Source organism: Sus scrofa, chromosome 13 (assembly GCF_054392235.1).
Source record: "Sus scrofa isolate SSC_HxYL_T2T_F1_AM1 chromosome 13, Sscrofa_HxYL_maternal_Yorkshire_Landrace_v2.0, whole genome shotgun sequence".
NCBI classification, from domain to species: Eukaryota; Metazoa; Chordata; class Mammalia; order Artiodactyla; family Suidae; genus Sus; species Sus scrofa.
The window spans coordinates 21,138,998-21,157,183 of record NC_139395.1 but is presented as its reverse complement, the minus strand read 5'-3'; the positions used below and the strand labels follow the sequence as shown (position 1 = coordinate 21,157,183).

At 38.0% G+C, this 18,186-nt stretch overlaps 1 protein-coding gene across 9 annotated transcripts in view; it reads right to left on the bottom strand.

Annotated features, from left to right (window-relative positions):
* Positions 1-18,186, bottom strand: part of KCNH8 (potassium voltage-gated channel subfamily H member 8) — a 447,861-nt gene that overhangs the window by 153,712 nt on the left and 275,963 nt on the right. For all 9 annotated transcript variants that reach the window (XR_014824095.1, XR_014824098.1, XR_014824099.1 and 6 more), the window contains exon 7: positions 15,032-15,239. Coding sequence is in view for 5 of the 9 variants with exons in the window: in XM_084989953.1 (XP_084846079.1) it covers positions 15,032-15,239 (208 nt within the window). In the remaining 4 variants the exon portion in view is untranslated. The remainder of the gene's footprint in view (positions 1-15,031; positions 15,240-18,186) is intronic.

The window sequence follows — 18,186 nt, the reverse complement described above, 5'->3', positions numbered from 1 at the left end:
AGTGCAAAAATTCCTAGGCCAGGGATTGAACATGAACCAGAGCAGTGACAACACTGGATCCCTAACCACTAGGCCACCAGGAAGTTCCTTTATTTCCTATTACTTAAAAATATATACCATATTTACTCTTTAGCACTAGAAATTAAAATATTTTATGTTTGGACTGGAGGAAAGGAATATATAGTCTAAAAATTGTAAAAAAGACATACACCAGGTCAACCCTACCTGCTCCCTGGAACAAGGCTCAGAAGTCACGAAAAAAAAAAATTCACATATTTTTGGAAGTAGAAATATGTTATTTGTATCTTCAGAAATACCTTAGAGTAGAACAACTCTCTTAAAAGCCTACTCTTTCCCTCTTCCTCACATAAAAATAAGAGAAGTTGAAGAGTTCATTTGTTATGACCACTTCATTTTACAGAGAAGAAATATGAGGCTTGGAGCCAGCCTTAGACTGTTAAAATCATGACTCCTAGTCTACTCTTCTTCCCAGTGCATCATGAGGCTTCATCAAAGAGAGGCAATAAAGTAAAATTAGAGGTTTAGAATACATTGTCTTTAGGGTTTCACTTTACAATATGAATCTATGAATAAAGGTTGGCTGAAATAAAAGAGTAATTCAAAGAGAGCCAACTCAGTTGTACAAGGTCATTCTGAACAAAGACTAAAAAAAAAAAAAAACCCAGAGTTAAAGGGTATGTCATGAAAGGACTCACCAGCTGTGCTAGTTAGATCGCTATCCAAACGAGAGAAGTCTTAAGAGATTAGGAAGGCTGCCTTGCTTCTGGCTTTCCTTTAGAGATTAAATCAGAAATGAAATACTAAACATTTTAATCACAAGTTATTTCTATATCCAATCTAGAGAGTGGCATCGTTTTCTCTCAATTTAAGAAATCATTACATTTCTTATAAGTTGCATGCAAAGTAAAATTGCTTATTGAGCTTGTTTGCATCATAAAATTGGAGGTTCATGGCTGTGGCTAAAATCCTCCAAGGGTTAAAGAACTTTAAGAAGAAATGGATTAATTGAGAGGGATTTCAAGGCATGTATATTACTACACAGAATAGAATTACACTCCAATGGTACAAAACCTGGAAAGAATTGAAAGATGAAAAAATGTTCCATTCATGAGTTAGGCAGGTCTGACCCAGTATTCAGTTAAGGACAAAAGGCATGTCAACAGACTAAGGCATTATTTCTTCAACACACCTAAGATTCACATGCAAGACAGTTTTCTCAAAGGAACTGTACTAAATTTTCTCCAAATTGAAAAAGATCTTGGAGATTATCTAGCTCTAGGATGTTTTTGTGTGCTTTTGGTTTTGTTTTGTTTTTTTTTTAACAAGTGGCCGCACCTGTGGCATATGGAAGTTCCCCAGCCAGGGGTTGAGCCACAGCCACTGTAGAAGCAATGCCCAGTAGTTATGTTGTGAGCCACACGGGAAGTCCTGTTTTTTGTATTTTGAAGGAACATCATGGATTACACAAATGGCCTACAGTTTTAGGCAAACTATTTAGATGTGAGTAAATGAATTCATCATCGGAGATCTACAACTTTTATTCATTTTTTTATTTTGACTCAAGGAGGATTGAGACAGTGAGAAATCAGTCAAGTGTCTCATTTAAAAAGTGATAATTAGGACAGCTATGGCTTAATAAAATTTCCTAGGTCAAGCAGCTAATTAGTAGCAGAGTTCTGGTTAGAATAGATGATCTCCAACTTCCAGGCTAAGTGTTCTATTATACCAAGTTATTTTGCAAAATATATATTTTTAGGGCCATAATTTAAAGGCCAGTGAACTTTATCTGTGGAGCCTCAAGCATCGATAGTAATGCCTGCCCATTTTTGGATGGGGTTGTTTGTTTTTTGGTATGGAGCTGCAGAAGGTGTTTATAAATTTTGGAGATTAATCCCTTGTCAGTCGATTCACTTGCAAAGATTTTCTCCCATTCTGTGGGTTGTCTTTTTGTGTTGTTTAGGGTTTCCTTTGCTGTGCAGAAACTTTGAAGTTTGAGTAGGTCCCATTTGTTTATTTTTCTTTTTATTGTCAATACTCTGATAGGTGGATTGGAGAAGATGTTGCTGTCATTTATGTCAGAGAGTGTTTGGCCTATGTTTTCCTCTAGGAGTTTGATAGTGTCTGGTCTTATATCTAGGTCTTTAATCCATTTGGAGTTTATTTTTGTGTATGATGTTAGGGAGTGTTCTAATTTCATTCTTTTCCATGTGGCTGTCCAGTTTTCCCAGCACCACTTATTGAACAAGCTGTCCTTTCTCCATTGTATAGTCTTGCTTCCTTTGTCATAGATTAGTTGGCTGTAAGTGCATGGGTTGAATTCTGGGCTTTCTATCCTGTTCCACTGATCTCTATTTCTGTCTTTGTGCCAGTACCATGCAGTTTTGATGACTGTTGCTTTATAGTAGAGTCTGAAGTTCAGGAGCCTGATTCCTCCAGCTCCATTTTTCTTTTTCAGGATGTCTTTGGCTATTCTGGGTCTGTTGTGCTCCCAAAAAAACTTTAAAATATTTTGTTCTGGTTCTGTGAAAAATGTCCTTGGTAATTTGATAGGGATTGCATTGAATCTGTAGATTGCCTTAGGTAGTATAGTCATTTTTATAATATTAACTCTTCCAATCCATGAGCATGGTATATCTTTCCATCTCTTTGTGTCATCTTTGATTTCTTTCATCAGTGGCTTGTAGTTTTCAGAGTACAGGTCTTTCGTTTCTTTAGGTAGGTTTACTCCTAGGTATTTTATTCTTTTGGATGCAATGATAAACAGGATTGCTCCCCTAATTTCCTTTTCTGCTTTTTCATTGTGAGTGTATAGAAATGCTATCGATTTCTGTGTATTGATTTTGTATCCTGCAACTTTGCCAAATTCGTGGATAAGCTCTAACAGTTTTCTGGTAGAGTCTTTAGGATTCTCTAGGTATAGTATCATGTCATCTGCAAATAGTGATAGTTTACAATTCTCCAAAGAAGATATACAGATGGCCAAGAAACACATGAAAAGATGTTCAGCGTCACTCATTATTAGAGAAATGCAAATCAAAACCACGATGAGGTACCACCTTACACCAGCCAGAATGGCCGTCATCCAAAAGTCTACAAACAATAAGTCCTGGAAAGGGTGTGGAGAAAAAGGAACTCTATGACACTGTTGGTGGGATTGTACATTGGTGCAACCAATGTGGAAAGCAGTATGGAGATTCCTCAGAATACTAAACATAGAACTACCATTTGATCCAGCAATCCCACTCCTGGGCATCCATCCAGAGAAAGCCACAACTCGCAAAGACACATGGACTCCGATGTCCATTGCAACACTATTTACAACAGCCAAGACATGGAAACATCCTAAATGTCCATCGACAGAGGAGTGGATCAAGAAGACATGGTACATATACACAATGGAATATTACTCAGCCATTAAAAAGAACGAAATACCAGCACTTTTAGCAACATGGATGGACCTAGAAACTATCATGCTAAGAGAAGTCAGCCATACAATGAGACACCAACATCCAATGCTTTCACTGACATGTGGAATCTGAGAAAAGGGCAGACTGAACTTCTTTGCAGAACAGATGCTGACTCACAGACATTGAAAAACTATGGTCTCCGGAGGAGACAGTTTGGGGAGTGGGGGGATGTGCTTGGGTTGTGGGATGGAAATCCTGTGAAATTGGACTGTGATGACCATTATACAACTAAAGATGTGATAAATTCATTTGAGTAATAAAAAAGGAGAGAAAAAAAGAATAAAAAAAGAAATATATGCAATCTTTGTGAAGAAAAAAACACTATTTCACTTAATTATATAAAAAATGAAAATAAGTGGAGATTAAATGGATCATAACCTTGGATGCCAAAAAAACTCCATGACATAAAAGCATTAATTTTCCCACATCAATTTCTGAAATTAACTCTAATTAAAATGCTATTTGGGTTTTTTTAGGGGGAGAATTTTTTTTCCTAATGTTGAACTAAATAAGTAAATAAGTTAGAATGGCCCCATTCTACTTGCTGTACCCAAATTTAAAAACTGCAATAACTAATATTCGGCAATATTGGTATAAAATTAGACTGTCAATAGAAGGAAAAGAAAAAAACCTAGTAACAGTCACAAGTAAGCATATAAGTATTACAATGCCGTATTGAGTGAGTGGGAATAAACGGATTATTCACTAAATGATCCTGGGAGCTAGAGAGTCATTTAGAATATAAATAAATAAATAAGTTAATTAATTAAGTATTTAAGTAAGTTAGATACAAGTTTCAATCAGCTATATCAAGCTTCTTCCACCACAAGTAAATCTCTTTTCTCTTTGGATATTCCTGTTATCTTTGGGCCATCCAAAAATTAGTGTTTCTTGTGTCAGATATGTCTTCCACTCTGAACTCATTTAAGAACAGAAGCATTTGGCATTCCCTAAGCCAGAAAAACATTGCTGTCCTGAAACTTACTACACAAGTCAGAAAAATACCATAAGGGTAGAAGGGAAAAGGTAGGCCAAATGTCCAGTCTGCAAACTGCTTTCACAGCTCACAAACTATTCTCCATAACAGATATTTAAGCTCACAAGCTATTCTCCAAAGGAGGTGTTTAAGTTTACAAACTAGTCTCCAAATTAGGTATTTTTCTACTATCTTCTTTTTATAGATGAAAATAATTTCTCAACCCATTCTCGTAGATTTACAGTGAGAGGATACACGTGGTAGCTTATACTTTTAAAAAGGCGAAAATCATTATTATTCTTCCTACTCTGATGTTGAGTTTAGTAACTCTTTCTAGGGTGTGTGTTTTTTTCTTTTAAAAGAAAAACCCAGATTCATAGGATGTTCGCAGAGTATTCATGATGTGTATTCCAAAAAGGATGGGTTATGAGGAAAAGCAATTTATGCAACACTTGGGTTAAAGTTTCTTCAGTTTTTTGAGGATTTCTTTGTGCTCACACTACACTAATTATCTTGTCAGTCCTTCAGGAGGGGGATGGAAGGGCTGCATTTCTCAAGCTTCCACGATAATAGAACCATTTCTTGCTTGGAGTGTTTGGTATGAAGTGTGAACATATTATGAAATTCTGGTACAAAGATCTTCAGACTATTTCAGCTTATTTTCAAGCCTAAATGTGCCAAATACCTTGGCAACTTGAAATCATACTAATTTCCAATCTGCAATGTGAAACCCAGAAGTTCCCATTCAAAGGATTGAAAACATTATGCAGTTAAAAACTAATTTTGTACAGCTTGCTCTCTAATCACCCAAATAATTTTAAACATCCAAGGTCAGACTATGGGGACAATTCAACTTCATAATTGGACACACAGATATACTTTGTTTCTCCAATTTTTATCAGCAAAGTTTATTGTTATAGCTCATAAATAAAGTACAAAAGAAATCTAAGTTTTAAGAACAAACTAGTTGCTTTATATGGCCAAAGGGTAAAACCTTGCTCCTAAAACATGGAAATATTTCTATTTTCTAGAAGCTTCTATAAAAATAGAACAGAGCATTGTCAACTCTTTTAAAACTGATGGTAGTTTACTTTAGTTTCTTAGAATTCAAGGTAATATACATTGTCTCTGATGATTATATTTAAGGTATGAATGCTGTATCACTCCAGCATTGAGGTTAATTCCTTCTCAATGAACCTTCTTGGTCCTTTAGGAATTAACTATATTTGCAGATGTGATGGGGATTGGAAAAGGACAGTAAGAACTGAATAGTTGCTGGTTTAGGACTTTATAACCAGGAATATTAAATTAACATAGTCTCAAGACTTTTTAAAACCTTGCTATTCAGAGTGTGGTGAGCGGTCTGGTAGCCCTGATTTCATGAGGAAGGTGGTTAAAAATGCTGTATCTCAGGTTCCACCTCAGATTTACTGAATTAGGATCTGTTTGTTTGTTTCTTTGTCTTTCTAGGGTGGCACCCTAAAAAGGTATATGGAAGTTCCACAGGCATATGGAGGTTCCCAGGCTAGGTGTTTAATCAGAGCTGTAGCTGCCAACCTACGCCACAGCTCATGGCAGCGCCGGATCCTTAACCCACTGATCGAGGCCAGGGATGGAACCTGCATCCTCATGGATTCTATTCGGGTTTGTTACCACTAAGACAAAACAGGAACACCATTATCTGTCTTTTAATTCAATCCTCACATTAAATTTCTAGACTCTGTTTAAAAAAAAGGAAAAATTAAGACCAGGAGTCCCTCCCTAGGGTCCCTGTGAATGGTTAGAAACCTTCAATTTAGGCTTTTTCTCCCCTTTATTTCATGTATTCCAGGAATGAGAATCTACATATCAGAGTTCTCTGAAAATGTTTTATAATCCTTAACATAGAACCTGAAAATGTAGAATGCAAGTCCGTTCTACCTTCTTGGGGAAAATGTGATACAGTTATTGAAATAATCAGCTCACAATATCATAAGCCTGGTCATTTTTTTTCTATTACATGAGGTTTGCAAATGCTAAGCAGTTAATAACTAGAGAGCCCTTCAAATCAATCAGCTTTTGTGATGTTTTATCCAACAGGGATCAGGAGATTTGGGATTAAAATTGTCAATGAAAATTTGAAAATGATATCTGGCTTAATCCTTTTCTTCCCATTCTAGATTCTTGGGCTTTTTTTTTTTTTTCTTTTTCCAGTAATACAGATACACATTTAGACATCTACAATGGATAAGCGTACTCCAGCCAGAGGATTAAAAGATAAAAAAGCTTCCCTCTATTACAATATACTGTCATCTCTAACCTTTGAAGCAGATCATTTATCTTAAAAGGTAGTGTGTCATAGCTTTAGAAACAGAGCTTCGAGAAAGAATTTAAGGAGCATTTTAGCTGCCAAAGAGAGCTACTGACCACGGTGAGGTCCAGCTAAGGAAGCTTGGTAAGTACCACTGTTGGGTTGACACAGAAGCACAGACTGTTACAATGAGCAAGACGCACCGAGAATTACTGCATCCCCATCTTTCAGCTAACTGCATCTGACTTATGAAGTCTGGGAGGAGAATGATGGTGTACAGAAGCATTTTAATAAATGCTCTTATAATTGTCAACATTTGTTTTTAAATATTAGGGTAATGATGCTATTTATAGAAGACATTTGTCTTTTCTTGAGGGGGCACTGTCTACAATCCTATGTGAAGGGAGTTCCCACCATGGTGAAGCAGAAACGAATCCAACTAGGAACCATGAGGTTGCAGGTTTGCTCCCTGGCTTTACTCAGTGAGTTAGGGATCTGGCGTTGCCATAAGCTGTGGTGTAGGTCGCAGATGTGGCTCGGATCTGGCATTGCTGTGGCTCTGGCATAGGCCAGCAGCTCTGATTAGACCCCCTATCCTGGGAACCTCCATATGCCATGGGTGCAAGCCCTAAAGAGATAAAAGACAAAAAAATTTTTTTTAAAAATCCTATGTGAAGAGGGTATTTCCCCATCATGTGTAGTATTGGAGAAACACAGAGCCCCACTCTAACCATGAAAGTGAAGGTGGGGTGGGGTGGGGTGGGGTGGGGGGTCTCGTCCAGCAGTCCATCTGAGTATATGATGTAAGCTTGGCCAATCAGATTCTCCTTTCAGGGACTGTGAATCAGAGATGAACAGAACATTAAGGCTCGCTCACGGCATCTACAAAGGCAGAAACATGTCCAGGCCATCTTTGTAAAATGTCAGCAACTGTGCTTTTTGCACTGGGGGATCTGGAGCTGCCTTGATTCATTTTCTTTTCCCAAGTCTTATTCTCCATCCTTCTAATTCTGAGTCTGACTGTTCTGCTAACAATTTCCATTTTTGTTTTAGCTTGCAATCGAAAATGTGACTGATAGAGAAATTTCACCTCTCCACTAAATTTCAACAGTACTACTATTTGAGTTCTATACAGCTCACTGAAGTGAGATTAAGCGGGCAGCTGCAGTGTGAAAATGGCCTCAATTAGTGACAAGAGGGGAGGTAGGAGCAGATGTAGAGAACAGACTCATGGTTGCCAAGGGGGAGAGGGGAGGGAGTAGGATGGGTGGGGAGTTCGGGTTTAGTAAATGGAAACTATTACATTTAGAATGGATAAGCAATGAGGTCCTACTGCATAGCACAGGAAAGTATATCCAGTCTCTTGGGAGAGAATATGATGGAAGATAATATAAGAAAAGGAATGTGTGTGTATATGTGTGTGTGTGTATCTGTGTCAAATTGTTGTATAGCAGAAATTGGCACAACATTTTGTAAATATGCACAACATAAAGTAAATAGGAGAAAAGGGAACCCTCCTGCACTGCTGCTGGGAATGTAAATTGGTACAGCCACTATGGAGAACAGTTTGGAGATACCTTAGAAATCTATACATAGAACTTCCATATGACCCCACAATCCCACTCTTGGGCATCTATCCGGACAAAACTCTACTTAAAAGAGGCACGTGCACCCGCATGTTCATTGCATCACTATTCACAATAGCCAGGACATGGAAACAATCCAAATGTCCATCGACAGATGATTGGATTCGGAAGAGGTGGTATATATACACAATGGAATACTACTCAGCCATAAAAAAGGATGACAGAATGCCATTTGCAGCAACATGGATGGAACTAGAGAATCTCATCCTGAGTGAAATGAGCAGAAAGACAAAGACAAATACCATATGATATCACTTATAACTGGAATCTAATATCCAGCACAAATGAACATCTCAGAAAAGAAAATCATGGACTTGGAGAAGAGACTTGTGGCTGCCTGATGGGAGGGGGAGGGAGTGGGAGGGATTGGGAGCTTGGGCTTATCAGACACTACTTAGAATAGATTTACAAGGAGATCCTGCTGAATAGCATTGAGAACTTTGTCTAGATACTCATGTTGCAACAGAAGAAAGGGTGGGGGAAAAATGTAATTGTAATGTATACATGTAAGGATAACCTGACCCCCTTGCTGTACAGTGGGAAAATTAAAAAAAAAAAAAAAAACTCCAAAAAAAAAAAAAGTAAATAAACTATACTTTAATTTTTTTAAAAAAAGTGGAGGTGGTGGAAAAGGTAGTAGTTACCAGGTACAAGAACACAGTATGTACCAGAAACTCTGTGAAGTATGTCAAAAACTGCTATGAGGGCAGTACTATCACATCCATTTTACAAATGAGGAAACTAAGGTGGCTGTATAAAAGTCACACATTGAGGTCACCTTGGCCAAAATCACCTGCTTAGCAAACCCTTGAAGCAAGATTCAAACCCAGTCTTTCTATCTTAAATAAGAACCATTATATTCTATCCAGGGTCCTAATGGAGTGCTTTCAGGACTAATTCAATGTCATTCATTGAACTTCATAAGTGATAATAGTTAAAATAATACATCCCTACACTAATTGGGATATAAGGAAACAGGCAAGGTCTTCTCACACATTTTTAGCTAGGTATTTATTGAAGACTTCTTATAGAAATGTTATGAAACATTTCTTCCCAGCCAAAACAGTGTTTTAAATTTAAAAACCACACTGAGACTTGAGGCTCTGCATCCAGATTCCATAAAAGTTTGTTATATTCCAACAAATATGAAGGGTGGATGCTGAACTTTTCATCTATAGTAGCTTCGAAGGGGGAAAAAATCCTCTTTGTGTGCAATTATAAGGTTATGTGAAAATTACTGGTTTTTCAGAAGCTGACTCAGAAAGTTTGGGCAGATATATTACTCTGAAGATGTATGTAAAAAGGTATATAGTAACTTACAGAGCACTATAACTAAACATGAGGACAACACTTTTGAAGCCATTATCTAATATTCTTCTCATATAAAATGATAAGTATCAGAGTTCCTTGATGGCTTAGGGATCTGGCATCACTGCTGTGGCTTGGTTCAGGGCTGCAGTTCGGGTTCGATCCCTGGCCTGGGGAACTTCAGCATCCACAGACAAGGCCAAAAAAAAAAAAAAAAAAGATAAATATCACTAGTTTCACTTCATAGTACTTTCTTTATTAGAAGTAACTGCCATAATAGCATAATAAGAATGGTTGTAACAGCTCCTATTTATTGAATAGTTACTAGATGGCAGGCACAGTGCTAAATGCTTCACAGAGACTGCCTAAATTAATGCTGGCAACTCCAGTGAGGTAGGCACTGTTATTATGGTCATTTTACAATTATTGAAATACAAATGAACTTATTTGCAGAACAGAAACAGACTCACAATCTTTGAAAAATGTATGGTTACCAAAAGGGACAGGTGGGAGGGTAGTGGACTGGGGGTTTGGGTTTCACACATGCACACTGAGGTATATGGAATGACTGGCCAACAGGGACCTCTATGTTGCAGCACAGGGAACTCTACTCAATATTCTATGATAATCTATGTAGGAAAAGGATCTGGAAGTGAATGGGTGTGTGTCTATGTATAACTGAATCACTTTGTTATACAGCAGAAAGCATCACAACTTTGTAAATCAACTATACCTCAACGAAACTTTAAAAAATGAAAAAAGAAAGAAAAAGGAATAGAGTAAAACTGCCCCCCCCCCTGCTTCCTGGGGTTCTATATTCAAAGGATCACAGCTCAAGGGAGAATTTTAAGGCTTGTTATAGCATTAGGATGAAACACAAACTCTAAAGCTTAGTGTGAATTGCCTTTAAAGATCTGGTCCTTGACTATCTACCTCTTGGCCTCATCGCCTTTCTACCATCCCCTCTCCCCTCTCCCGCCTTTATACTGCTTCTCCTGAACTGCTTCATATAGTCCTATCCCTTCCGTGACAATGTTGGTTCCTTAGCATTTGTAGAGACAAGACCTATTCATTCTTTAATACTGAGCTCATCTTGGCAACGCCTTTGCTGATATTTCAGTTAGATGTAGTTGCTGTTCCCCTATGCAAATTCCAGTTATAGAACATAACTGACTGTGATATATCCGTTGAGTTATTTGTTTCTTCCTACTAGACTTGAAACACCATGGCATGAAGTATATTATTTAATTATTCTTCTTTTTTTTCAATTGAAGTATGATTGATTTACAATCTTGTGTTAGTTTCAGGTGTACAGCAAAATGATTCCGTTATATGTATCAATTCTTTTTCATACACTTTTCCTTTATAGATTATTATAAGATACTGAGTATAGTTCCTTGTGCTATATAGTAGGTCCTTGCTGGTTATCTATTTTATATACAGTAGCATGTATATGTTGGTCTCGAACTCCAAATTTAAGTATGTTATTTGCTCTGCCATCTCCAAATTTAAGTATGTTATTTGCTTAACACAGGACCAAACACACAGTGGGCACTCAAAAAATATTTTTTGAATGAATGACCAAATCTTAAGTAACAACCCTATTTGTTCTCATCATTTTGATATTTCCACAGGGAAGAATTTGCTAAATAGTTGTTCTCTTTAATATCATAGTGTTCAAAATTACAGAAGGACTTTTGAGCAAAGAGTTAAGGAATCTCATTTCTTGTCCCATGATTGCCATTTAGTAATGAAAAGACCTTGATGACTTATTTATTCAACACATGCGCCATGAATTGTACACCAGAGAGGAAGCAGCAACAGACACAAGTGACAACAACACCTTCTACTAGATAACTCGTGTAACCTAGAGCTTGATTTCTCACCATAAAGTCAAAAAGCTGGACTAAGGTCCTTCCAGGTCTAAAACTGCATGAAACAATAAGTCAAACCTCAAATTTCCTAAATTAGGGTATAGGAACACCTAAAAATATATAGTAAAATAGAATACCAGGGAAATAAGTTCATAATCTGCCTCAGATATAGTTAGTCTGAGAGTATTAATTCTTCCTTCCCAAAATAAACATCTTACAGAGAAGTGACACTATAAAACATTTTTTAAGGATTAACTTGGTTTTGGTCTGATGCAAAATACTGTTTAGCTGTAAGTAGTAGACCCGCCAAGGACAAAATGGGAAAAGATCATTTCAAGGAAATTAACAATGATTAGAAAGAAAGCTCCATTTCACTCCTTGGAAAGATAAATCCATTCTGTACATCTAATGGTAATTACAACATAAAGAACAACGTGTTCTCTAATCAAGTTCTATTTGTGTGATGAATTTTTTGATTCATGTTAATTGGACCAGAAAAGGTAAAACATATTATTAGTGGACAAATTACATAGTAAAAACCAAATTAGCCTAAACTCAGCTGCCTCATTATAAAATTAGGTAGGGAAGGTCATAATTATTTAATTTGTGCCTAAATCTCAGCTGGAGGAAGTTCCAAATGAACAAATGATCCAAGTAATTTTAGGCAAAGGGAAAGTCCTTGTAGCCAAGTCTATAAATCCAATATTGATAGACATAATTAGCATACTGCCTTCCTGACCATATCCCTAAAGGTGTTTGGGCAGGAAATCTAATTCTCTAAAGATAAATATTCGGTTTTTTTGGTTTTTTTTTTAAATCATAACCAAGTAGAACATATCAATCCCTGGACATGCTGTGATCATAGGATGTACTTCCTGACACATCCCTCAAATCTGTTGACAATGAATGGTTTCTTCTAATGGTTAATATGGGCACCAAGCTATTATAAAAATAAAAAAAAAGATGTATTAAGCACACAAAACTGGGTTTGTTCTTCCATGAAAGACATAAATCATGGAACCTGAAGTAGCCTTTGAAATTACATAATGAGTTTTCTCATGTTGTAGCTGTGGAAGCTGAGGGCCAGACAGGCGAACAAAATTACTGCCAATCTCACAGTTGGTTGCTGTTGGAATCATGAAGATAGGAGAGATCTATTGCCCCAGGCCAATGGCCTCCCCATCATTGCATTTTGCCAGTGTTCTCTTTATGAGCTGACTTTCAGTTTACACGCTCCCCTCCACTACCCTAAACCTAACACCAGGGTCAAGCGTAGGCATGGCAGGGGGCAACACAGAAGCAGTTTAGGTGGTTCACTCCTTTTTTCTTGGAAAATAAAATTCTCCGCGTGTTTATGGGAAGAAAAACATTAGCTAGTTTGTCAGTCTGCAGCAGGACTGCTATACTGGAACTGAAACACAAAGCTTTCCTCCTATAACTAAATTTGAGAGCGTGAATAAGCTGAATTTCCCCATCTGGAGACTCTCAGACTAGACAAGACTTACAAATTAATATGAGTGTATAGGTCTGGGGCCCAAAGGAAATTAGGTCAAGTCCAGAAAGGAATCAGGTGGCTGACCATAAATCAAAATTTTAATATGGATTCAAAGCAAAGGGTGGAGATCTAATGCTGTAATTCACTGTACTGCATTAGGACTACATCAGAGTTTGTGATGATGAGGACTTCAGGACAAACTTATAAAAGGAAAACAATACAGAAGGATGAAAATGTTTTAATCCAAGTGCAATCCAGTCTCTGCTCCTCCTTTTAATCATCTCTTCCTTTTCCCCACCTCTCTCTCTCTTTTTCTCCATCTCATTCTCTTTCTCTCACACTCTCCCTCCCTTTCTCTTCCTCTCTCTCTCATATCTCATATGATCTTTATGTGGGATATTTCTGTGTACACACTACAGCTGTATTTCTCCTTTTACCTTGTTTTTGAGAAAGGAAGTCCACACTAAGGTATAGAAAAGTGCTGATACAGAAGGTAAGAAAACCACCTGAGATGACAATTATCAGAACACATCAGTTTCATTGTTGTAGCTCAGGGACCAAATTGAGAAGCATAGGAGCATTTTTTTTTTTCCTTTTTTAGGGCCACACCTACCACATATGGAAGTTCTCAAGCTAGGGCTCAAATTGGAGCTACAGCTGCCGGCCTACACCATAGCCACAGCAGTGCAAGATTAGAGCCACATCTGCAACCCACACCACAGCTCATGGCAATGCCAGATCCCCAACCCACCGAGTGAGGCTAGGGATCAAACCCACATCCTCATGGATGCTAGTCGGATTCATCTCCTTTGCACTACAATGGGGAATTTCTGTAGGAGCATTTTTAAGAACCTAGACAAGAGATTCACCCCCTTGAACCTGCTCTCTTAAGGTCTCCAGCTCATTCTCCAATGCCGCCCTTTGAGGGCTTTATCTATGCCCTATGGTGAGAGGGTGGCATTTATGAAAGCCAACCTAGGGATGTGCCAAATGCATCCTGCCCCTAAGAGCTGGTATAAGAAGTTAGAGCCTTTTCTCTATTGATAATCTCTTGCAGCTTTATTCCTGTGCAAAGGTCTGAGCTTCTTTCGAAAGCCCAAGATTGATTTTTAGAGGAGAAGATAAGTCAAGGATTTTCTAGCTAACCAAGAAACCGATTCTTTGATTACATGTCAGATTAAGGAGAAAAAAAAAATATCCTCCATAAGGTACTATGACAATTCTCTAAAAAGAGAGACTGTGAGAAGAAAGCAGATATTTTAGGATAGAGGGTTATAGCCTTCACAATTTTCATTTTCTATAAAGTCCTTGCGGTTGACATAAGTTTAAAAAATGTGTTCATGTGCAGAACATTTCAGATTCATTTATGCAGAATTATGTAACACTTGGAAAATCTCCCTTAAACTCCCATGTATTTATGGGGACACAAAATTTTACAAATTGTATTTGTAAATATTCAGGCCTCTCTATCATCACAAATTCTCAAAGAATACTAAATATGGAAATATGATAGCACTGTCAGAGAGACAGTATGATAGCACTGTCTCTCTCCTTTTAAAGGAAATAATAATGGGGCTAGCTTTTCTATTAGCTTGCCACCTCAAATACAAGCGATCATCTTCTTATGATTTAAAATGACTGCCAGTTACCCATCATATATATTGAGATAAGACTGCACATTACTTATTCTAAACCCTTCTATAGCCTTTTTGGTCATTTTAAAAATCCATTGGTCTTTGAAAAAAAAAAAATGTAAGTGTGTTCCAGAAAACTTTCTCCAAAGAAGTAACTTGTACCATGGACCCTCACTGCAACCCCCCCCCCAAAAAAAAAAGATGACACAAATTGACATCAGAAGATATAAATTTATAGACTCATTTTTCACCTCCTCCAAATTCTATACAATCTTCCTTTTCATTTAAAAATGGAAAATGCGACAAATATAAGCCCTTACCAACTTCCCACTTCAGAAGGCTGTTGTCTTCCCTCTCCATTTTTCCAATGACATACCAGATACATGCCATCCAGTGTGCAAGGAGAGCAAACATGGACATGAGCAGAGTCAGGACGATGGTGCTGTGTTGGGAATAACGGTCCAACTTCTGCAGGAGACGCAAAAGACGTAGCAGCCGGACAGTCTTCAGAAGATGCACAAGAGACACCTGCAGTGGCAGACAGAACCGCACAGCTTGGCTCATGAGGTCACAGCATCCACAAGTACTTTAGCTATAGCCATTCTGGGAAGTTCTTGAAAATAAGTGTAGTTGGGATTCCAGTGCTGTAGTCATTTTTATGGCCACTTCTATGTTGTTTCTTAACACATTAAGTATATCAGAAGTTGATAAGACAAAGGATGATTACGGCAATTTAATATATTTGAATGAATACTTATCTTCTTTAATTAAGATTTCTTTTTTCTCCTACCTGTCTGACAATATAATTTTGTATATACTGATACATAACTGAAACACAACTGAAACACAGTATGGGATCAGGATTAAATATAAGGTGTCTCATGTCTCTTCCTCTATATTTTAATTTCTTGCAATTCCACTTTCCCCTCCTCCATGTAGGGAATCTTGCTTTTTTTAGGGCCAAACACATGGCATATGGAAGTTCCCAGGCCAGGACAGAATCGGAGCTACAGCTGCCAGCCATAGCCACAGCAACATGGGATCCAAGCCACATCTGGGACCTACACCACAGCTCACAGCAATGCCGGATTCCCGACCCTATGAAGAGGCCAGGGATTGAACTCACATCCTCATGGATACTAGGTAGATTCATTTCTGCTGAGCCACAACAGTTTTGTTTTTTTTTTCAATAAAAAAAATTCATATAGACTGAAGTAAAACCCTGTAAAGTGGTAACAGAAGAAATTCAGCTTTCTTACTTTTATAGCTGCAGCATCTGTGACATATGGAAGTTCCTGAGCTAGGAGTTGAACTGGACTTGCACCTGCAGGCCCACACCACAGCCACAGTCACAGCAACTCAGGATCCTAGCCATATGCGCGACCTACACCGCAACTTGTGACAATGCCCGATCCTGAACCCACAGAATGAGGCCAGGGATGGAACCCGAATTCTCACTGAGACCAGCCAGGTTCTTAACTCGCTGAGCCATATTGGGAACTCCAGGTTTCTTATTTTTAAACAGCGAGACCTAAAACCTTGAGTAACATCTGCTTACAAATACCCGTCTGCTTCATGTGCTTTGCTTTCTTCTTTATAACATTATCAATAGACAGAGAAAACATTTGCCTGAAGCATATACACTCTAAGCTCTCTGTTAAACAAACATGCTTAGGGACTCAAAACCAAATAGATCAAAATTTTTGAAAAATCTCCTAGGTCCTGTCTTTTTATGCACTAAAGCAACAGACTTGTAGCTAAGGGGTCATCTTTCTGACCTTAGGGCTCAGCTGAAAAATGTGCACCATTGGTGTCCACCAATGGCACTAATATACACTCTTCTCACCTTCCAAAAGCCTCAAAGAACATTCTGAATAGGAAAATGAAATAAAATAGTAACTTATATGTAAATAGAGTTTGATAATTCTTTGACTTATTCTAATCTGGGGGGGGTGAACCGGAATTAGAAGGGAAAGAAGGAGTTTGCCTGACTACACCTAAGAAAGATTTTTCCTTCACAGGTGGAATGAGAAACAAGGTCGCCATCTTTGGAGAATCTGCCTTTGTAATTAGCTGGAGTCAATTCACCTCTAGTTTCTGTCCTCATCTAGCCATCTTCCCTTATTTCTGAGAAAAACATACCGTACCTAGAAAAGTGCCTGATACATAGGAAGTGCTCAGTAAATTTGTGTTAAGCGAGGAAATGGATATCATTAAGTGATGTTAAAAACACTCCAAGTGTAGGATAACAACAGATATTCAATAAAAGCGTTTTCAGTTATAATCCTGTGAATTAGTTTATACTGAAATAGAATAAAATCATAAGGTCAATTGAGGAATTTGCCAGGTAGCTGTGCTCTTTAGTTCCTTTTTGTCATTCTCTGGGTAGAGTTTTACTTTCTTCTCCTTCAAAGCCTAGTTCTCACCTATTGTTTTTCCCGCTGATTGTAAACCACATACAGTCTCTACTTTGTGGCTTAGGGGGATTACTAGAAGTGAAGTTTATTTTACAGGTGGATGAATTTGATAGATGACAATTTGGTAGGTAAAGTGAAACCTGAAGTAGAAATCTCAAACGGAGGACACCACCTGCTATGGATGGAACTGCCTTGGCAAATTTTGCATGTTGAGGCCCTAGTCCCTTCATGTGACAGTGTTTTGAGATGGGGTCTTTGGGAGGTAATTTGGTTTAGATGAGGTCATGAGGCTGAGGCTCATCAAGATGGGATTAATGCCACGAGAACCCTCTCTCTTGCTCCCCACCCACCACAATCTCTCCCTCCCCTCACCACATGAGCACCATATGAAGACACAGAGAGAAGACAGCTGTCTATGAATAAGGATGGAAACCCTCGTCAAAAATCAAATGGCTGAAACCTTTATCTTGGACTTTCCCAGACTTCAGGACCATGAGAAATAAACCTCAAATTGTTTAAGCCATCCAGTTTATGTTATTTTTTGAGAGCAGGCTGAGCCGACTAAGGCACCTTCTGAACATACATAGATGACTGCAAGTCCCTGTTTTCTCTGGCCAGAGAGGTGATGTTTGAAGAAAGAATTTGGGGGTTGTGCTTACATGAGAACAACAGTTATTTGAAAAGATAAGAGACATGACCCTGGGAGTCTAATATGAGGCAGCCCTGGTGATTTTGCTGGTACTTTCTTTTTTAAAAAAATTATATTCCTATTTGAGTCAAAAACTTCTTGCTATAAAATATGAATTTTGGATCTTGACAAATGGCAAAAGAAAGAGGCATAGTTGATTTAGATGGAAATATGTAATCTGAAAAAAAGTAAAGGATTCTTTTTACTCTTGGGATGTTGTTTTGAATTTGTCTCTGATGAGAATTCTAAGCACCTTGTAGGCAGGTGCAAAACAGTGGGTGATGCATACATCAAAAAACCCTATCAGAGTTCTTTTGTGAGTTAAGGATCCAGTGTTGTCACTGCTGTAGCTCAGGTTTGATTCCTTGCC